Source organism: Mustela erminea, chromosome 19 (genome assembly GCF_009829155.1).
Source record: "Mustela erminea isolate mMusErm1 chromosome 19, mMusErm1.Pri, whole genome shotgun sequence".
NCBI lineage: Eukaryota > Metazoa > Chordata > Mammalia > Carnivora > Mustelidae > Mustela > Mustela erminea.
In genome coordinates this window covers 4,559,407-4,581,781 of record NC_045632.1, presented here as the reverse complement: position 1 = coordinate 4,581,781, position 22,375 = coordinate 4,559,407, and the positions used below count along the sequence as shown (strand labels likewise).

The window sequence follows — 22,375 nt, the reverse complement described above, 5'->3', positions numbered from 1 at the left end:
GTGATCTGACCAAGGCCACACATGGCAAGTTCCAGGCAGAGCTGGGATTTGAACCTCGGCCCTGCAGGCAGTTTCTGTCCCAGTCCCGCCTTCTCTGGGTACCCCGAAACTGCTCCCTGCGCTGAGCACTATTCCCACCTCCGGGCCTTTGTGCCTGCAGCTCCCCTGGCCAGGAATGCTGGGCCCGCCCTCACCCTTGTCTGTGTTTGAGGGTTCCAGGCTGGGAATGCCCCCCACCCCTTCCTGCTTGGCTGAATCCCACTGTGTGTCCTCAAACAGGTGCTGTGTGCCTTCGCTCCCCAGCTTGTAAATCAAATCTGGCCCCAGGGGGACTTGACTCTCCCTGGGTGACAAGCCTGTTTTGTTCCCACACCACGTCTGGGGCCTGGCACGGAGTTATCGCTCGACTGGAGCAGAGGAATGAAGGTGACAATGGAGCTGGATCAGTCTGGCGCAGAAGAAACAGCAGAGAGCACGCCGGCCAACATAATGGGCCGCTGGCTGAGCTCCTGCCTATTAGCCTTCTCGAGGCTGCCGGTTCTGGTCTGCCCTGCTCCAGAGACCCTAGAACGTGAGACTCTAAGAATGGCCTGACACATCGACACTCCGGCCTCCCACCCCAGCCCTGGCCCTCTCTTTCTCTCTGTCCACACTGCGCCCGTCCAACTCTGGTCTCCTCCTCACCCTCTTGCTCTCCAGCCAGGCCCTTCAGTCCCTTGGCCTCCAGCCCCTTCCACCTGTCCACCCCCACATGTGGCCGCAGTCCCTCAGTCCGCAGCTCAAGGTCCTCCGTGACCTAGGCCTGCCCATTCTTCTGGCCTCCTCCGACCTGAAAGACCCTGTTCTGACTTGCCTTTGGCCCCAGAAGGGAAGGAAGAACATGGGATTCGCCCAGAGAGAAAATCTATGTCAAAAACATTCATTATTGGACTTCTCCCAGAGCCCCATGAGGTGGGTATGGTGAGCACTACTTTCTGCTGGAAGACATGGAGGCCCAGAGAAGTTAATATATTTCCCTCAGGTCACACAGCAGTCTTCCTAGGTGGTCAAAATAAGTACCTGTCAGTGCACCTCTACCCCTTCCTCTGCCACTAGAGCAGTGTGTGGGTCAAGGTCAGTGTTTTATCCCCAGGGTCTGGCACAGAGTAGGTGTGCAATAAACAAATCCATCCCTGCTTAGGATCCCCGGGCGATGAGGGCCCTGTCACCATCTCCAGAGGCAGCCCCATCTGCAGTGGGGAAGGAAGATGGGTTGAGGGTGGGTAGACTTGGATTTGAACTCAAGCTCTCTACCAACTAGCTCCGTGACCTTGAATACATGACTTACCCTCTCTGGGCCTCAGGATGAGGAGAGTAGGAAGGCTTCTTCCCTCCGACTGGACTTTAGTGGCCGCCTTACTGGTCTCCTACTTCTACCCCTGCACCCCAGCGACAGTTCTCCCCACTGTTAGAAACTAAGTAGGCTCTTGTCTCTCCTCTGCTCCCAACCCACCCGCCTTACTCAAAGAAAAAGCAACACCCTCACCATGAACACGAGGCCCCACAGGAGCTGCATTGACCCTTCCACCTTAATTTTCACCTCCACCCCTCGCTTACTGATCTCCTTGCTGGTCCTCTGACCCTTCAGGCCGAGGCCTGCCTCAGGGCCTTTGCACCGACTGCCCTCTCTGCCTTCCACCATGCTTGGCACCCTCGCCTCCTGCCTTTGCTCCGACAGACAGCACCCCGCTGCCCCTTGTCGGTGAGGCTTCACCTGACACCCTCTTTGCACTCGAGCCCCACCCCAGCCCCTCACCCTGCTTTGTCTACACGCCACCAGCACGCTGGGCATCTTCCCAGGCGCTCTCACGGTTTATGTGTCTCCCTGATTGTTGATTGCCGTCCTTCTCTGCTTGCACGTAAGCTCCGTGAGACCAGGGATTATTTTATTTATTTATTTATTTTTGGGTCCGTCTTCATTGCCAAGAGCAGCCCTCCAGTTGATATTTGTTGAGGAAGTGATATTAATACCGACAGCGATGGCTGGCACGTAGCACGTCCCTGCTATGTAATGGGCCTGGCTTCCTGCACTCCCTTGATATCCCCTCCCCACCTTGCAAATGTGAGCTGGAAGCACAGAGAGGCAGAGCCGGGATAGTAACCCAAGCACCATGGCTCCACGATTTGACCCCTAACCAGCTGGGAGCCGTTGCCCGCACGTCTCTGGGTCCCTGCGCTCGGTGCTCCCCAGATGTGCTCCTGTCTGGGCAGGGGTGTGGGCAGTAGTCAAGGAGATAGAGGTTTGCCCCCGGGGAACTCACGTGACCTCTCGGAGTGGGACTCCATCTCCCTCCCCTTGGCTACCAGAGTATTTAACTCCTGGGGAATATTATTATCATATTATATTATATACGGTAGTCCTGTATCTCACCAAACTGGCTTACTTTTTAAAGATTTATTTATGTATTTGAGAGCGAGGCGGTGGGAGGGGGGATGGGGCAGAGGGAGAGGGCGAGAATCCCAAGCAGACTTGGTGCAGAGCTTGGAGCCCCACGCGGGGCTAGATCTCGCTGCTTGGAGATCCCAACCGGAGCCGACACCAAGAGGGCTGCGCTCTCCGCACTGTGTCCCACAGGCGCCCCTGCACTATCTTTTTTTTTTTTTTTTTTTTTTTAAAGATTTTATTTATTTATTTGACAGAGAGAAATCACAAGTAGTTGGAGAGGCAGGCAGAGAGAGAGAGGAGGAAGCAGGCTCCCTGCCAAGCAGAGAGCCCCATGCGGGACTCGATCCCAGGACCCTGAGATCATGACCTGAGCCGAAGGCAGGGGCTTAACCCACTGAGCCACCCAGGCGCCCCAGCCCCTGCACTATCTTATTATAAGCAGATCTGCAACCAGAGTCTCTCCCCCTCCTGGGTGTTCACCCACGAGCCACGAATGCTGATGTCCACACAAACATTTGTATTCATGTGTTTACAGTCACCTTGTTCACGATCCCCCCAAACTGGCAACAACACAGACGCCGTCCAGCGGGTGAGCACATCAACAGCGGCCCGTCCACACCAGGGGACGGCCCTTGGCAATGAGAGGAGATGACCGCCGCGACCCACAGCAGCGTGGATGCCTCTCGGAGGCGCGAGGAGGGCGAAGGAAGCCAGACTCAGGAAGGCACATCTGTACGGTCCGCCCGGAGGACGGTGGTCCCCACGGACGTGTGCACCCCAATCCCCAGAGCCCGTGACTAAGTCACACTGCGGGGAAAGGGGGTCTCGCGGCTGCGATTCTGGTCAGAGATTCTCAGGTGGCCCGAAATTTAATCACGAGGGTCCTTCAGAGAGGGAGGGGAGGAGCTGTGATCGCAGAAGCTGTGGTCAGAGCACAGAGTTGGGCACATATGAGCGAACCACTGGCTTTGGAGACGGACCAAGGACCCACGAGCCACGGAACGCAGGTGGCTTCTAGGAGGTTCTAGAAGCTGGAAAGGCGCAGAAGAACCAGATTCTCCCAAGAGCCTCTGGAAGGAATGCAGCCCTGCTGCCACTCAGATCTTAGCTAAAATTGTGCTAAAATTCATAGGACAATATGCTCCCCCCTACACAGACACACAAATCAACTTTGCTCTGTATGACTTTCTTTAAAGAGCTTTTGTTCATATACATGCTTAGCGTCCATTAGCCACTATGATAACAGAACAACCTGCTGGTCAGTGTCCCTCCTGGATATCCCAGGGATATGTCAAGAGGCAATGCCTGCCCATTTGCAGGCCTGCCTTAGATTTGCTGTGTGACCTGAAGCCACTCACAAGCCCTCTCTGGTCTCATCTGAAGAATGAGCAGTGGAGGGTGCCTGGGTGGCTCAGTTGTTAAGCAACTGCCTTTGGCTCCGGTTGTGATCCCAGGGTCCTGCATCAGGCTCCTGGCTCAGCAGGAAAACTGCTTCTCCCTCTTCCACTCCCCCAGCTTGTATTCCCTCTCTCACTGTGTATCTCTTTGTCAAATAAATAAATAAATAAATAAGTCTTTAAAAAAAAAAAAAAAAAAGAATGAGCAGTGACAGGGGGACCAGGGACCTCTTTTCCTGGGACATTCCAGCCTGATGCCCAAGGAGAGCTCCCCAACCCTGGAGCTTTAGGCCTTTTTGCCAGAGATGGGGCAAATTGATTCATTCAGCGCACAAATATTTACCGAGCACCTACTCTGCACCCTGTGCTGGGAGATACCAAAGTGAAGCGAAATGACCAAAAAACCCAATTGTAGTTGGTGTTTGAATGGACAAAAATGAACCGAAAAATGTTCTAATGTGTGTGTACGCCCTGTGTTTTTAAAAGATTTTATTTTTAAGTCATCTCTACACTCAACACGGGGCTCAAACTCACAACCCCCGGATCAAGAGACGCAGACCATGTGTGCAAAGGAGATGACAGGATCCGGGCCTGGGATTCTGGGTTCTGCGTGGGGCTGGAGCTGCTCCCCTTCCTGGGAGTGGCCCCACGCTTCCAGCGGGAATGTGGAATGCAATCCAGCCCGCAGGATCTCTTAGCAGCCCCGCCAGCTGTCCTGCTGACTCATGGCAGCCACCTGTGGTCAACCTGCCTTTCTCTGGGGAACACTGCCCAGCCTCCCCAAGCCTGAGCCAGGTTCAGCGCACCCCATTCCCCTGACACACGGTGCAGTTCCCCAGGCTGGGCTGTTCTCTGTCGCAGGAGTACCTTTCCCTCACCTCCTGAAATTCCGCCTGGAGCCCATCTGGGCAAGCATCAGCATCTCCTCTGGGCACCTCCATCCCAGTGGAATGACTCATGCCTTGGCCAGAGTACAGAGAAACAGGCTCTTTTCACTTGCCTGCTATTGGCAGGAGAGCAATTAGACTAACCTCTTTGAGAGATCAGTTGGCAACATTTTAGGCATGCAGACCACCTCCGCTAAAGCAGGAGACACCCCCTGTGAATGTGCTTGCTTCTTTCGCAGCCGTTTTAACACTTAGTAACTAATTTCTTTGGCTAGTGACTTCTTAAGATCAGCCGGCCCCACTCCCAGGCTCTCTAGGAGGGAGGAGAAATTATCCTACCTTGTCCCACCTCCAAGAACCAGTATCTGACATTCTGGGCACTACCCCATCATATCTGTTGGAGGGGCAAAAGGACGTGACCCCTGGAAATTTATGGAATAGATCGGTGGCCTTGAGGGGGTGCCCAGTTAAATATATACGAGGATGTCCATTGCAAGATCATTGAGCAAGACTTGAAACAACGCAGGGCTGGATAAATCCATCAGGGCCTGACAAAAATTGGAATCCAGCCATTCAAAACGAGGAGTTTATTTCTTGAGAGGGGCGGGGGTCCTGTGTATATTTCTTAAAACCCAGCAAACTTCAAATTTGTGCACTACGCTGTAGGTATACATCCTCTTTCTCTCTCTCTCTCTCTCTCTTTTAAAGATTTTATTTATTTGACAGAGAGAGAGAGAGCAAGAGAGCTCAAGCACAACGGAGTCTGCTTCTCTCTCTTCCTCTGAACAGGGAGCCCGATGAGGAACTTGATCCCAGTACCCTGGGATCATGACCTGAACTGAAGGCAGACGCTTAACCAACTGAGCCACCCAGGTGCCCCTAGACATTCTCTATTAAAAGAAAATCCCATAAGCAAATATGGGATTGCTTGCAAGGCAATGTTCTGATGTCTACAGCTTACTTTAGAAACGTATCACAAATAAGTTCACAAATAAGGATGGACGGACCGATAGAAGGATGCTCAGATACGTGATAAGACATATATATAAGACAAATATAATAAAATATAAAATAAAATAAAACAAGACATATAAAAAATAAAATATATAATAAAAATAAAATACAATAAAAAGACATATATAATACCAATAAAAATTGGGAGGTATAGGGAAGTTTGTGGATAATTCTTACAAGGTTTTTTTTTTTTTTTAAATATGTTTGGATATTTTCACACTAAAAGACCGGAAGGGTAAGGAAGTGGTATTTATTTGTTAAAACGTCCCAGATACTACAAAAGGCTAAATGATATGAAGTAGTATCTTGATTCTGTTTTCAAAGGAAATGAGTAAGAAGAGATATACGCGTGAAGGTTCATTTCTGACAGGCAGGCATTAACAGTGATGACTCCAGGGATGGGTCTGGGGTCGTCGTGAGACTAGAATTTTCCATTTCATGACTTCCCTATGTCTTGAATTCTGAACTGTGAGCACAGCGGCCATGACAGCTATGTGCTGGCCCCTTGCCCGTGGCAGGTGGGCCCAGAGACGTCTGGGGTGTGGGGTTAATGTGGGAGTCAGAGGTGGAAGAGCCCTGGCCCCCCAAACACGTGGCCACATGACCCCAAACACTTGTGGCCGCCACGGGAGCCCTCCATGAATTTCGACCGTCTTAAGCACCGTGAGTGGGAGGCTGTTGAAGTCTGCCAGACTTTCTTCCAAGGGCGCATGCGTCTTTTTCTTTCTCTCTTTAGAAAATCTAATTAGGAAAGTAACAAATTCTTGGATCCTATCTCTATAGCTTTTGATCATCTGCGTTTATTAATGGTCTCTCCCGACAATGCCACTGCCGGCCTCAGGGGATCCCAGCACTACCAGTGTGGAGGCCGAGAAAACGAAGGCCATCCCAGCTCAAGTTTAACGTTAGCATGAGTACAGACCTCTTAGCTTCCGCAGCCATCTCAGGCCCCCTGTGGCCAAGGGCTGAACTTTCCCCTACTTTACTTTAGTTCCAGGGAACCCCACCCTGCTTTAGTTCCAAGAAAAACCGCTATACCTAACCCTGCAAACAGCCCGGCTCCAGCTAATCAGCTCATTGCAGGAAAGTCTGAAATTTTCCCTCTCTGCCCACCCCCCCACCTCCCCACCCCACCTCAAGCCTCTGGTAACCGCACACAAATACCCCTGCCTTAACTAGACTCGGGGTCCAAGTCCCTACTCCGCTGTGTCGGGTATACTTAGGCCCAAGCTGAAGCTTGTCAACTAAACCCTCGTGTGATGGCATCGGTGTTGGCTCCTTGGTGGTCTCTCGGATGCAAAAAGTTGGGCATAACACCAGTTTGCTGAGTAACTCAACCGCTCGTAGAAGCAAACGCAAACACTCACAGCGAGGGCTCGGATTCCCTCCCTCGCTCCCCCTTCCCCTCTCCTTCTCCACCTCCTCCTCACCCTCCCTTCTCTTCCCCTCCCCCCTCCCCCTTCTCCTCCCCCTCCTCTCCCTCCTCCTCCTTCTCCTCCCCGTTCACCCCTCCCCCTCCTCCTTCTCCTCCCCCTTCACCCCTCCCCCTTCACCCCTCCCCCTCCTCCTTCTCCTCCTTCACCCCTCCCCCTCCTCCTTCTCCTCCCCCTTCACCCCTCCCCCTTCACCCCTCCCCCTCCTCCTTCTCCTCCTTCACCCCTCCCCTCCTTCTTCTCCTCCCTCTTCCCCCTCTTCCTCCTCCTCCCTGTTTTCCTCCCTCTATCCCTCCTCCTCCACCTTCTCTCCCCCTCCTTCTCCCTCTTCTCCTCCCTCTCCCTCCTCTCCCCTCCCTCCCCCTCCCCTCTCCCCCTCTTCCTCTCTTCCTTCTAAAAAATATTGATTTCAGACCTTACACCTTACTCTGCACCTTGCTTATTTTTTTAGGTCAATCGACAGCTGTCTCGTTTTGCTTAAAAATAGCTGCAAGATATCCCACTTCCCTCCTTTTTAAAATTATTTTCCTTTTGAAGGAATATATTACTCTTCAGTGAATTTTGACAGAGGCATATCCTCCTGCGATTCCCAACTCCTGGCAAGATGTAGAAAAGCCCAGCGCCCTGGAAAGTTTCCTGCTGCCTCCTCCGAATCTGCCCCCTCCTCTGCCTAAGAGGTGACCTCTGTCCCAAGTTTTCCTCAGAAATGGAGTTGTCTGGTCTTGGCCGTTCTGGAACTTTCGTCTTACAGAACGTGCTCCAGCGTCTGGCTGCTTTGGCTCAGTGTAACATCCTTGACATTCATGGGTGTTTGTGTGTATATTAGAGTTTTTTTTTCCTTTCTGTGACTGAGTTGAATTCCACTGTGTAAATAAATCTCAGGGTGCCTATCCATTTCCCTGTTCTAGGCTGTTTCCAGATCAAGTTATTAAAGGTGCTGCCCCCATCCTGGTCTTTGGGTGGCCCTGCATTCTCATTTCCTTGGACAAATAACCAGGAGTTGGAATTACTCAGGCATTGGATGGGGGTCATATTATTTGCATTACTGTAACTATGAGGTTTACGTCCTGATGGGGTAAAATCTCCTCTCCAGTTTCTTCCTCCCCCTCCACCTCTAGCACATTTCAAATCCACTCAAACTTTTAAATAACTTAAAAAAATTTTTTTGAGATGTATCACTTTCCTAAAGATAATAGTAATGGAGAAAAATCTAGCTAAAGAAATTAATCACTCTCTTCAAATTCTCAGAGTTCTTTGTACTGCAGCCCGGGCTTTGTCCCTCAAGGGCCAGTAGACTCACTGTGCCTCCATTGGCTCGCACGGCCCCCACCTCTCTGAGGCCCCCACTCCAGCATGGCCAGTGTTGTTCTGTTCCCACCACAAGTTCTCCCAGTTCCCTGCATACTCTATGCTCCACCACGCCTCAGAGCTCAGTGTGTGCCTTTAGCCTGAGGCTCTTTGTGATTTTTCTTTCTTTCCTTTCTCTCTAATGCTTCCTCTCTCTCTCTCTCTTTCCCTTCCAACACACATTTATTAAGCTCCTACTAGGTACCTTTCCTGGCCCTTGGGTCACTCACAGCCTGGAGCCATGCCGGCCAACAGAACTTTCCAGAATGATGGAAACACTCAATTCTGCACGCCTCCCCCCCTGGATATTGTGTGGGTCACTGAGCCCTTGAAACAAGGCCAGAGCAAAAGGGGGGCCCATTCAACAGTATTTGCTATTTACTGATTTCACCGTCACCCTGACACTTGATTCCAATGATCAGAAAGCTTTTCAGGCAGGTTGGTTTTGACTCAGGCCCGGAGAAGGACTTTCTTGAGCTGTAACACCACGAGCCCAGAGGCAGATGTCCTCCTGATGGAAGGCTGCCCTTTCATTGGAGCAAAAGGCCACTTGGTCCCAAAGGCTTTGTGTACCGAGCATGTAAAAGATTTCATTGATAATTTTTTCTCTTGGTTCCGTGTTGAAATGGTAGCATTTCAGATATATTGGTTAAATAAAATATAGAATTAAAATGATTTTTGCCTGTGTCTCTTGCCATTTGTTTTCTTTCTCTCTTTTTTCCTTCTTTCTTTCTTTCTTTTTTTTTTTTATGTGGCCGCGAGAAAATGTTTGCCTCAGAGGGCTCACGCTGTGTGTCTATGGGACTGCGTGAGTCTGGCAGGTGGACAGACCACAGAGGCACTGGTCCCCTCATGGGGGTGATGCCTGCCGAGGGACAGTCCTTTCCCAAAGTCTGAGGACTCCTGTCTGAGCCCTTTCTCTGGGAGGTTCAGAGCAAGGCCATGGACCCAAGGATCTCAATCCACTCAAAGCCCTCCAGGAGCCTGGCACACGCTGAATGCTCAGGAAGGTTCTAATTATCACCATTCTTCACCCTGGCCCCACCCTCCCTGGCACCTGAGTTCCTGGCTCAGGAGGGGGTCACGGGGTTTGGAGAAGGAGGAAGGAAAAAAAATACGCTCAAACCCTGACTCAGCAGAGAGCACTGGATCTGGCCCATCCCCCCCAGGCATCACCCACTGTACCCATTTCACAGACGCAGAGCTCCAACGCCCCTGTCTGCCCCAGGGTCCCTGCCAGCGAGCGACCTGAGCAGGATCTTAACTCAGGGCTGTCTGCTCACGAACTTCACGGCTCCGGCATTCTTGTCTACAGTGGCAAAGCCCTGGTTCCTACCTCTCTCTCGGGGCCTCTGATCCAGGCTTCCCCAGCAACACCAGCATCTCCCTCCTTGCCTTGGCATTCGGTGCCTCCAGAGGGGCCGCCAGGAGGCCACTCTCCTTCCCATAGACACTGCCCTCCAGCCACCAGAGCTGCTCAGTCCTTTCCATCTGGCTCCTCGATGTTCCCACGTTCCCAGCCCCGAAAGAGCACGTGCACACACGGAGACACATCCCGCCCTTTGCTCCCAAGCCCACATCATCATCGGGCAGCTGGGTGGCTGTGAACATCTCCCAGAGCACCTTATTTACTAGCGGCGGCCCAGAGTCCACACCCTTCTTGGCCTGTCCAAATTCCACCCAGGCGGCGAGGTCCAATGTCCTATTATTGGTTTACTGCTTAGAACCTTTTTATTAGCGGCCCCCTTCTCCTTGGGAGAAACAGTTCTGTGACTGGCAAGGATTGAGCCAATAAAATCTTTGAGTGGCTCAGCCCTCCCCAGGAAAGGAGGGGGCCAGGACTTTCAAAACCAGGGCCAGAGACCTCATCCATAAACCGGGCGGAGATCAGAAAGGGCCTTGCAGCTGGTTCTCCAAGATCAGAGGGAGGGAGGGAGGGGTGGCGACAGCAGGTCCAAATGCGAGCTTGGCTTCCTCCGGCCTCGACTCTCTCCAGAAGGGGCTGGACATGGAGCAGCCCAACATGCCGACACCCCAGGAAACGGGCCGGAGCAGGGACTGCCCGCCAAGCCTCCTATCGGGCCTGCCAGCAGCTGCCTCCCCCTCCTCCCCTCGCTCATCCCCAGACTCCTTTCCCGCCCGCCCATGCCAGCCGGCACGCAAGAGGCCAGGCAGCCTCACTTCAGACCCTGGCGACATCCCACCTGGCAAACTGGGTGACCTCGGGCAACTCACTCAACCTCTCTGGGCCTCCGTCGTAAAAGGGACGACAAGAGCTAGTCATTGGTGCTTGTTAATCCCAGACAGTGGCTGGGAAGCCCATAAGAAAGAAAGGACCAGAGGGGATGCAGAGCACAACAGTCAGGGTCCTGTCTGCCTCCTGCTGTCAAGGTTTTCCTTTTCAAATTTTGATTTTTGCCCTTGGGATCCCCGTTTTGTACACTGGACCCCTACCCAGCGGCAGGGAACAACACAGAACTTATAAAGCGTGATTGATGGCAAAGGCTGCAAACGAGAACGTTCCGAGCCCCAGGTCCCTCTGGTGTCTCTGGGTTCCTTCTCCCCACAACTGCGACCCCCATGAAATCCTCTTCCGTGGCGGAGTTCTGTCGCGTGTGCCTGTGTTCTCCAAGCAGTATATGAGCTTTTCTGGTTTTCCAGGGGAGAGGGGGGTTGTAAAAAATAGAATCGGGTTGCAGGTGGTGTCATTAAGAGCCATTCACGCGACTATGGGTACTAATAGTCCCCATGGGAATTTTCCACTGTCCCACTGGTCCCCTCAGATTCACAGTCTGCCTCTCCTCTCCCTTCTCCCTCCCTGCCCTGCCCCTGCTCACCTGCCTTCTGGCCCTGACTCATCCAGCCGGCTTGCCTAACCTCCATTCATTCCTTGACATCATTCTCAGAGACTTGCTAGGGCCCCCAAGGGGGCCCAGCTCTGACCCTGTCTGTGAACAGGCCACAGTGTGATGCGTGGGGTGAGTCTGAAGCTGGAAGTGGGGTCAGGGAACCTAGCTGCGGTGGCCGAGAATCTGACACCGTGTAAGAAGGGAGTTTGCCACACAGGGAGAGAGGTCATCCCAGGCAAAGGAATGTTCAGATGCAAATCCCAAAGGTGTGAGATCCAGGCCCAGGTGGAAGTGGAGGCAAGCAGGTGGGGCCCAGGCATTGAGGAAGGTGGGGACTGTGGGAACAGAGAGGAGCTCCCACAGAAGAAGCAGGGTGAGAGGCAGGACCTCAGCCCTAGTCCTCCGTTTTAAACCAGAGCAGCTCCCTCTTGAACTCTGTGATGTATTTCTGCTCCAGAAGATTCCTCTAAAGAGATCTGTGTCTTAAAAGGTTTCAGAAGCCATCACTATGGGTGCTAGGGAGTCACAGAAAAAACTTGAGCTGGGCATGGCCAGAGGTGGATTCAGGAGATTAGAAAAAAGACTTCTCTGGGAATCCCCACAGAGGAAGTGAATATGCAAAGGCACTGGGGCAGAGAACAGGGAGGCAAGGCCAGGGAATCTCAGGGGCTGGGATGGATGGAGTACATGGGCAGGAGGCCAGACTCCAGGCAGGACCTGGAGGGCCTTGGGACTTGGGGGGCAGGGAGGGAGAGCTCTGGGAAGGACTGGAGGCAGGGAGGCTGAGGTGAGGCTGGGGGGAGGGAGGGAGAGGAGGCCTGAGGGCATGGGCTGGAGAGTCCCAGCACAGGACAGTGGGGCTGGATACTCACAAGCCTCCAGGAGAGAGAGGAGGGGAGGGGCAAGGTCTGGGGGTGACCCGGGGACCCATGGGGCCATCCCCGAGATGGCAACCGGGCAGGAGGGACGATTCTGGGGAGCCCCTCGGGTCCCGTCACAGCTGGAGATGGGGTATGTCTGAGTCGCCTGGGAGGGGCCCAGAGGAGATGGTGGGGGCCCTCATGAGGGGCATCCTCCTGGGTAGAGGGGTTCCAGAAGCTCATGGAGAAGAAAGCTGGAGGCGCCATTAGAACCCCTTAGGGGCCTACACACAGTCAGGTCTAGACGTGTCGACCGGGTGAGGGTTATTTACCCCCATTTTTCGGATAGAGAAACTGAGGCTCAAGGGGACACTGAGCAAGAAGCGCTGGGGATTTGCTGGCCCCTGGATGTGGGGGAGCAGAGAGGAGGGAGGCTCCTAGGTGCCCAGGCCAGGGGTGAGGCCCCCCCAGAGGTGGGAGCCCAGGAGGGGAGCCCGTTGGGCTCTGGAGGGAGAAACTGCAGAGCCCAGAGGCCAGGAGAGCGGGAGACGAGAAGGCTGAGAGGAGGATGCTGGGGCCTTCCTCCAGCTGGCCTGGGACAGCCTGGTGAGTGCCCTCAGCCCCAGAGACCCAGAGCCCCTGCAGGCTTGTCTTGTCCACATGACACAGCCATTGGAAGTCAAGTCTCTGTGCCCTGGCTCCTGGCTGAGGGAGGGGCGGGCAGGGGAGGGACCCAAAGGCTACAGCCTGGGCTGGCTGGAGGGGCCCAGAGGGCCAGTGCAGAGACCCGCCTGGCAGAGGGGAAGATACTGGGGCAGCGAGGTCACCTAAGCGGCTGGCTGTGTGATCCTGGGCAGCCCCCCTGCCCTCTCTGAGCCTCCACTCGCTCATCTGGAAACGGAGCCTCGGGGAAGGGGTATCACCAAGGCTGCTGAGGACAGGAGGGACCGCAGACCTCGGGGGTCAGACCCATCGGGTTCGGATCTGCTTCAGGCTGCGTGACCCCGGTCACGCAGACACTTTCACTCTCAGCCTCAGTTTCCCCATCCGGAAAGCGGGTGTGATAAAAGCGTCTGACTCATCCCCGGGAACAAAGGGGTCCCGCTCAGGAGATGAGGAGCACCGTGCCCTAATGTCTCCCATGAGGGCTGCCCGGGGGGTACCCATCCTCCTGTCCTTCGAGCCCCTGGGGGGCCACACAGAGCCTCTGGCTTGGGGACTCAGCTGCGTCCCCAGCCCTGCCCTCCCCTGCTCTCCCATCCTCCCCCGAGCCGAGCAGGTATCCCAATCTGAGCCCCCATGAGGGAAAGCACCCCATCCGAAGGTGCTCTGGGTGTCCAGGAGGAAAAGGGGACGATAGGCACTAAGGTTTCCTGAGAAACTACTGAGAGCCAGACTTCAGCCCCCATCAGCCCTGTGTCAGGAAGAGGCTTTTGGAAGACAGAGACCCTGAGGTCCCCGCAATGGTCTGGGACAGCTCAGGCACCCCCAAGTAACTCAGCACTGCCCTGTGCCTCATTCCCTTCCAGCAGAGACAAGCCAGCTGGGTCTTGGCCAGGTTTGAAGCAGCAGGGGCTGGTCCCCAGGCCCCCTTGCCAAGGCCCATGGCTCTTGTTCGGGTAATGGGTTGGGGGCGGGGATCTCCCCGCTGGTGCCCAGGGCCGGGCCTCACCTGAGTTCGGAGATGTTGTTTTCATGCGTGTCCCACAGGGCCGGGATCCGGGGTTCGGAGGGCCCATCCATGGCAGGCCGGTGAGGGAAGGGAGGGGAGGACGCGCACGGGAGCAGGCGGCACGGGGACCAGGTATGTGCAGCAGTGGCGTCTGCCACCAGAGGTGCCCGGCTGGAGCCTACCTCCGCGCCCAAGGGGAGGGGCAGCACCCAGCCGGTTCTCCCAGCTGCTACCCACGCCTCCAACAGCGGGGAGAGGCTGGGAGGGAGCCACCCTTCTCCGAGGGTGGGGAGGGAGGAGAGCTGATGGACACATCCCAGGAATCTCCCCAGCCACCAGGGGCAGAGTCCAGGAGGCCACTCCAGTTCCATACTGGAACCTCTGTGTTCCCGGCCCCAGGCACACCTACCCGGGGTCTCCGTGTGCAAGTTCTCAGAGAGTTCATTCATTCATCCATTCACTTATTCATTCAGAAAATATTTCTTGGGTGCCTCGGGCTTGTCGGGCGCTGCTCTAAGGGCTGGGACAGTGTTAGAACCACCTGCTGGGCTCGGGGGAGGATGGGAGAGCAGGGGAGGGCAGGGCTGGGGACGCAGCTGAGTCCCCAAGCCATAGGCTCTGTGTGGCCCCCCGGGGGCTCGAAGGACAGGAGGATGGGCCCCCCGGGCAGCCCTCATGGGAGACAGAGCATGGTGCTCCCCACCTCCTGAGCGGGACCCCTTTGTTCCGGGGATGAGTCAGACGCTTTTATCACACCCGCTTTCCGGATGGGGAAACTGAGGCTGAGAGTGAAAGTGTCTGCGTGACCGGGGTCACGCAGCCTGAAGCGGATCCGAACCCGATGGGTCTGACCCCCGAGGTCTGCGGTCCCTCCTGTCCTCAGCAGCCTTGGTGATACCCCTTCCCCGAGGCTCCGTTTCCAGATGAGCGAGTGGAGGCTCAGAGAGGGCAGGGGGGCTGCCCAGGATCACACAGCCAGCCGCTTGGGTGACCTCGCTGCCCCAGTATCTTCCCCTCTGCCAGGCAGGTCTCTGCACTGGCCCTCTGGGCCCCTCCAGCCAGCCCAGGCTGTAGCCTTTGGGTCCCTCCCCTGCCCGCCCCTCCCTCAGCCAGGAGCCAGGGCACAGAGACTTGACTTCCGATGGCTGCGTCATGTGGACAAGACAAGCCTGCAGGGGCTCTGGGTCTCTGGGGCTGAGGGCGCTCACCAGGCTGTCCCAGGCCAGCTGGAGGAAGGCCCCAGCATCCTCCTCTCAGCCTTCTCGTCTCCCGCTCTCCTGGCCTCTGGGCTCTGCAGTTTCTCCCTCCAGAGCCCAACGGGCTCCCCTCCTGGGCTCCCACCTCTGGGGGGGCCTCACCCCTGGCCTGGGCACCTGGGAGCCTCCCTCCTCTCTGCTCCCCCACATCCAGGGGCCAGCAAATCCCCAGCGCTTCTTGCTCAGTGTCCCCTTGAGCCTCAGTTTCTCTATCCGAAAAATGGGGGTAAATAACCCTCACCCGGTCGACACGTCTAGACCTGACTGTGTGTAGGCCCCTAAGGGGTCCTAATGGCGCCTCCAGCTTTCTTCTCCATGAGCTTCTGGAACCCCTCTACCCAGGAGGATGTCCCTCATGAGGGCCCCCACCATCTCCTCTGGGCCCCTCCCAGGCGACTCAGACATACCCCATCTCCAGCTGTGACGGGACCCGAGGGGCTCCCCAGAATCGTCCCTCCTGCCCGGTTGCCATCTCGGGGATGGCCCCATGGGTCCCCGGGTCACCCCCAGACCTTGCCCCTCCCCTCCTCTCTCTCCTGGAGGCTTGTGAGTATCCAGCCCCACTGTCCTGTGCTGGGACTCTCCAGCCCATGCCCTCAGGCCTCCTCTCCCTCCCTCCCCCCAGCCTCACCTCAGCCTCCCTGCCTCCAGTCCTTCCCAGAGCTCTCCCTCCCTGCCCCCCAGTCCCAAGGCCCTCCAGGTCCTGCCCGGAGTCTGGCCTCCGCCCGTGTACTCCATCCACCCCAGTACCTGAGAATCCATGGCCTCGCCTCCCTGTTCTCTGCCCCTCGAACCCCAGCTCACCTATTTCGTTACCCCTTAGAGACTTTGAACTTGGCCACAAAGTCCAATGTTCTTACCAGGAATGACTTATTTTTATATAACAGAAGGCATATATGTACTTTGTTTAAAAAAAAAAAAATGGAAGAAAGGAAAGAAAATGTCCAAACAGTCACGTCCGGGTAGAAAATAAGGACCTCCGTAAGCCTCCTTCTACCCATGGAGAGAATCACCATCAACAGTTCGGTGGAGTCTTCCCAGAATGTTTCTGTCATTTCTCTAGTACGTGCCAGAGAAAATTTGGTTGGTTGAATAAATACAAAATGATTGCCATTTAAAATTAGATTTCCAAGGGGCACCTGGGTGGCTCAGTTATTAGGTGTTTGCCTTTGACTCAGGTCGTAATCCCAGTGTCCTGGGATCCAGCCCCACGTTGGACTCACTGCTTGGTGGGAAGCCAGCTTTCCCTCTGCCATCCCCCTGCTTGTGTTGCTGCTGTCACTGTTTCTCTCTCTCTGTCAAATAAATAAATAAAATCTTTAATAAAGTAAAATTAAATTAAATTAAATTAGATTTCCTGACCAATTATTGCCTGCCCCGTGTTGTTGCACGCAGGAGGGATAGGGCACACGAGACTCACATAACAGATGCACAAAGGCAACTCAGAGAGGTGGGATGAGCTGCCCAAGGTTGCACAGCGTTGCCCACTCTCACTCCAATGGCAAGCAGAAGACAAACATTCCAGGGCAACGCACCCCCTTGGTTCATCTGCCCAAAGGCCCACGGCTGAGGTGCTGCAGTATGAGGAGCCGCCCACAGGCCCACTCCCAACAGATGAGTTGGAATCTTACCTTGGCTACTTTCAGAATTAGCCTTGATGTGCCCATCTGGGCAGGGGGCTCCCTCGAAGGGAGTGGGGGAAATCAAGAGGGCTCGCTCTCCCTGCCTGGGGATGATGGACTTCTCTGATGTCAGGGAAGTAGGAGCACTGAGCTGGGACACCTTTCCTGGCCCTCTGGGCTAGGCTGCCCTGCCTTTCTTCTGCCTTAATGACTTTGTTTCCGGCTCTGAGGAGGTGACAACCCTGTCCTATCCCTCCCATGGGAACCTCCCCTGAACCCTGTCCCAGGTCCCCCCACAGCACTGTCAGAACCAGAGGAGAAACCCACCTGTGCCAACCTCAATTTCCAGAGGAGAGGGACTGTCTAGGGGGACCAGAACACTCAAACCTTCGAGGGAGACTGGGAAAGAAACTTGGGAAGGGGGATTGCCTGGGGGACAAGGACATCTAGGAAGACCCAGGGAGAGTTGAAGGAGGACAATGTTGAAGGGAGAAGGAGGACCTGGTGGCTGTACCTGACTGGACAAGAAACCATTTAGATAAAGTAACCCAGAGACATAGAAATGTTTGCACCTCAGGGCCTTTGCACTGCCATTCCTCTGTCTGGTGTACACTTCCCCAGAAAGCTGCATGCTTTGGAGCCTCCCTTCACTGTACCTGGCCCTTCTTCTCCTTCCTGAACTTGCCTACCAAGTTCTCCAACCTTTTCACTCATTACCTTTTTGACATCCTAAATGTTTTACTTCTTGGTCTTGCTGACTATCTATCTCCTCATCAGACTGTCAGTCCCATGAAGACAAGGCTTATTATATGTTTGTCCCCTCTTGTAGCCCAAGGGAAGTGCCTGGAAAAGTTGCTGGGACTTAGGGGTTCCTGAGTAAATGCTGTGGATGGAGTGAGTGAATTATCACAGGGTGAGGGGAATGAGCAGCTGGCCGATGGTGGTGCCTAGAGAATTAGTTGGATCTCTTCAGAAGATGCGGGTAAGGATGGGGAGAGGCAAGACCAGGTTGTATGGGCCTAGACTACTGAGGAGGTGGCAAGGGGAAACAGAAGACAGGGTGGCTTCTTACCCAATGACAGGAGGGGAGGGACAATAATGGGAATCACTGACCCCATCAACAGGGACATGAGGAAGGTATTTGAGGGACAGTAAAGAGATTTGGAGGTGTGGGGGGGGTGGAGAAGAAAGTGGAAAAGCTGGTGTCCGCTGGTGCTCCCTGGGAGGAGCAGGGATTATCCATCATCCCTCCATCCATTCATCTATCCACCCCCCAAACATCCATCCATCTATCCATCCTCCAACCATCCATCCATCATTCCTCCCTCCATCCATTCACCATCCATCCCTCAACCTTCTATCCATCATCCCTCCATCCATCCATCATCCATCCCTCAACCACCCATCCTTCATCCCTCCAACTCTCTGGAGAGGCCTCCTCTGCAGGACTTGGCGTTGCATCCATAAACAAGACAGTGAGTAAACACGGCTTAGAGCTGCCCTCTCAACACAGGACCCATCATCCACATGTGGCCACTGGGCACTAGAAACGTGGCTCACGTGACCCGGGAAGTGAACATTTCCAGTTATATTTAATTTTAATTAATTTACATGTAACTTTAAAAACAGAAACAGCACCGAATACTTTCCTCATAAATGCAACAGTAATGCTTTGGTAAGATGACATTCTGACTTGGCACCTGGGTGGCTCAGTGGGTTAAAACCTCTGCCTTCGGCTCAGGTCATGATCCCGGGGTCCTGGGATTGAGCCCCACGGCTCTCTGCTCGGCGGGGAGCCTGCTTCTCTTCCTCTCTCTCTGCCTACTTGTGATCCCTGTCTGTCAAATAAATAAATAAAATCTTAAAAAAAAAAAAGGGATTACATTCCAACTTAACCCTTGGAACTGAGCAATGCCATTGAGCTCAAGCATGTAAAATATCTCCAGAGTAGTTTTTATATTGATTACACGTGGAAATGATGGTCTTTTAGACATACTGGATTAAGTAAAATGCATTCCTCAAATTAATCTTATCAATGTCTCTTTCTCTCTCTCTCTTTTTTTAATGTGGCTACTGGAAGGTTGAAAATAACATGGGTGGTTGCATACTGGTGGGCTTGGGTCTGTTGGCCTGGGGCAAATGCAGTCTGGTTGGTATCCTGCTTGCAGGTCCTGGGCCCCTGTGGGTGGTCAGGGATGGCTTTCCAGTGCCAAGGATGCCCCAGGAGGGGAACCTCTCCAGGTGAGAAGCCTAAATCTCCCAAGCGCAGGGTCCGGTGGGGACAAAGACCCAGACGCTGGAGAGACACCTGGAAGGGATGTTCTTTGTCCAAGGAGGGAGACTCTGGGGATAAAGGGGACATTTTGGGGTCCTGGGGTGGGAGCTCAGACCTGTCCCTGGGGGGGTTAAGGGTAGCAAGAATCAGTGCTAGGTAAAGGTGGGCTAGGCTGGCCAGCAAGTCCCCCATGAAGATGAAGATGTCACCACTGTACACGACTGACCAGGAGGGGAGCCCCTCTGCCCTCAGATGTCAGGGAAGGTCTCACATGTGTTCCCCTGTTCTGGGCACCCCTAAACCAATTCCTTGGTATTTCCCCAGGCCCCCACTGGGGCCCTGGGAAGACCCAAGTTATGCCATTTTGTTCTGGGAGCTCAGATGTGGGCAAAGGGAGGTCACTGGGTCATGATGTCATGTTTCCACAGAATCCGGGCCATTGTCACCTCCAGAGCCTGACCTTTCCATTAAAAGCTAGTAATTGCCGGGAATTCTGGGAGAGCCAGGACCAGGTCAGCTCTGGCGGCTTAGAGGCTGGGTTCCCAGGAGGGCGGAGGCTGGGGGGCAGGGCTCCCAAATCCTGGAGTCGGGAATAAAGAATCCATCTGAATTAGACTGGGGAGTAGTACAGAAGCTGGGGGTCTGGCTTCTGGGTCTCAGGGAGGAGGGGGCTGGGGGCCAGGAATTCCTCGGTCGGATGAGGGAGGCGGGGCTGGAGGCCTGGACTCCCATGACCTAGACAGACACGAAACTGGGACACCAGGACACCGCGACCTAGGTTAGGGGTAGGCCACAGGCGAGGGATGCCCTTGTCGTCAAGGCTCTGGGGGACCCCTTGGAGAGGGCAAAAGAAGACGTCAAGCTGGATGGGAAGGGAGGAGGGCGGCTGACACCTCAAAGGCAGCCTATCCCTCCCGCCAGCTTTCCCCTCTAATCAGTGGGTCCATCTCGGGGTGTGCAGCGTTGCAGAAACCTCGTTCTCGGCTCCCCACCCCGATTACTCCATCCCAGTGGAGGAGCCCGCCCCAGGGCCGATACTGCGGGCCGGGCCCCACCTGCACACTCACCCGGGCGCCCCGCCCACCCTGTTCCTGGGGCGGGGCTGGGGCTGCTGGGAGGAGGAGGCGGCCACGCCTGGTCCCCTGGATGGGGGTCGGGTGAGGGCGGGGGGGACTGCGCGGCTGGGGACCCTTATTCGGGCCAGAGACTGAGGAGGGACACTGGCGGCGGACCTGAGAAGCCGGGTCTTCACCAGATCACAAAAGAAGAGGGGCACAGGTGTACAGAGAGCAGGGATTCCCGGAGGTCAAGCCGGGTGATGACAAAGTGGCCCAAGACTTGGGAGCCTGGAACCCTGGCTCTGGGAGGGGGTCGGGCATAGGGAGTTTAGCTTCCTGGTCCCTGGCCCTGAGGCAGAACCCGGGGAGGCTTCCCGGCTGGGGGTGTTGGATATGGGATCCCTGGGTCCACAGGCACCTGCGTCTTCCAGTCCTCCCAGGTGCTCCCAGCAGCATCCTTGCCTGTCCCCAGGGCTGTCCTCTGCCAAGATGCCGGGACCCGCCAAACCCGCTGTGCCAGTCAGGCATCCCTGTGACAGCTCCCCCCCCCCTTCCCTGCAGTGGCTCTTGGAAGACCTGGGCCCAGCCCGAGGGCAGGGCAGTGAGCAGGTGGGTGGGAGGCGGGCTCAGGCAGGAGAACAGGATGGACCGAGTGATGCTTCATCCTCCCGCCAGACCGACCTGTCCTGCTCATCCCTGCTCCTTCCATCATCCTCCTGCCTTGGGCCAGGGGCGTCTCCTCCACATCCTTCTGGGGATGGCACTTCCTCTTTGGCCCCGGGTCCCCCCAAACCTGCTCTACCAAACTTCTCCCCTGTCCTTCCTGCTCCCGTGTTCCATTCGTTCACTCGGCAACTCCTACAGAGTTCCTACAAGAGCGCCTATTGTGGGCCAAGAGCTGTGCCAGGCACTGGGGATGCGGCGGCGGACGGAGGCTGAGAGTGTGAGGCGGGAGCTCAGTCATGACCCTGGGCCCCAGTGATCCCAGAACAGACCTGGGACCTGGCACGGCAAAAGGGGCTTTGGAGAGGCGATCAAGTCAAGGGTCTTGAGATGGGGAGATGCCCCTGGGTTTCTAGAGTGGGGTCAGTGTCATCACAAGGGTCCTAGGAAGTCAAAGAGGGAGCCTGGACGGTCTAGACAGATGTTCGGCAGCTGGTTTGAGAGAGGCAGGAAGGGGCAGTGGCTGAGGGGGGCAGGAGGCGGCCTCTACAGGCTGGAAAAGGCCCAGAAATGGAGTGTCCTCTGCAGCTTCCAGAAGAGACCCAGCCTAGGGCACAGTAGGCTTTTTAACCCCATAAGAGCCACTTTGGACTTCTGATAAATTTGTGTTGTGTTAAACGACCACGTCTGCGGGAATTTGCTCCAGCAGCAATGGGAAACTACTGTCCTAGGCAAGAAAGATAACAAGCGGCTAAAAATCACATCAACAGCCCAGAGCAACAAGCACTAGGGAAAAACTTAAGTCAGGTGAAGTTGCTGGAACATGGACAAGGGACTGTTTTCAGTGGGTGGTCAGGGCACTAGGAGACCGGGAGCGGGTCTGGAGTTGAATTGCAGTTTTTTGTTTTATGTTTTAAACGTAACTTCCACACCCAACGTGGGGCTCAGGACCCTGGGATGAAGATCGCACACTCCACTGACTGAGCAGGCCAGGTGCCCTGAATGGCGACTTTAACCAGAGGTGGTGACGTCTGAGCAAATGCTGGAAGGGGTGAGGGGGGGAAGGGCAGACCGTCTGCAGGAACAAAAGTTGGAGGTGGGACCCTGCCTGTCAAGGGGCAGAATGGAAGGATGGTAAGAGCTGGGGGCAATCCCGGTTTCCCTCTGGGACCTGGGACTCTTCCTCTGGTTCCACAGGCTCTCTCCCAGCTCAGGGAAACTGACCCGCATTGCACAATACACAAACACAACCAGGGATGCTTTAGTCATACCAAGATCCGTATTCAGTTCTGTTGTATTTGTGAAACACTTACGTAGCATTTATTGAGTAAGTGATGTAGGAAAGAACATTAGGGTTCAAAGCCAACAGCCAAGAAAAAATTATTTTCTTTAAAAGATTTTATTTATTTATCTGATGGGCTGGGGGGAGAACACAAAGCAGGGGGAGCAACAGGCAGAGGGAGAGGGAGAAGCAGGTTTCCAGCTGAGCAGGGAGCCAGATGCAGGAATCGATCCCAGGACCCTGGGATTATGACCTGAGCTGAAGACAAATGCTTAACTAACTGAGTCATCCAGGCTCCCCCAGAAAGAATTCTTGAGAAGTCTTTGGTGCAAAAA

The 22,375-nt window shown here is 54.9% G+C and overlaps 1 protein-coding gene across 1 annotated transcript in view; it reads right to left on the bottom strand.

The window, feature by feature from the left end:
- Positions 1-14,144, bottom strand: part of SULT2B1 (sulfotransferase family 2B member 1) — a 32,266-nt gene extending 18,122 nt beyond the window's left edge. The window contains exon 1 of the mRNA XM_032323300.1: positions 13,885-14,144. Coding sequence (XP_032179191.1) covers positions 13,885-13,955 — 71 coding nt within the window. The 5' untranslated portion in view covers positions 13,956-14,144. The remainder of the gene's footprint in view (positions 1-13,884) is intronic.
- Between the last annotated feature and the right edge of the window lie 8,231 nt (positions 14,145-22,375).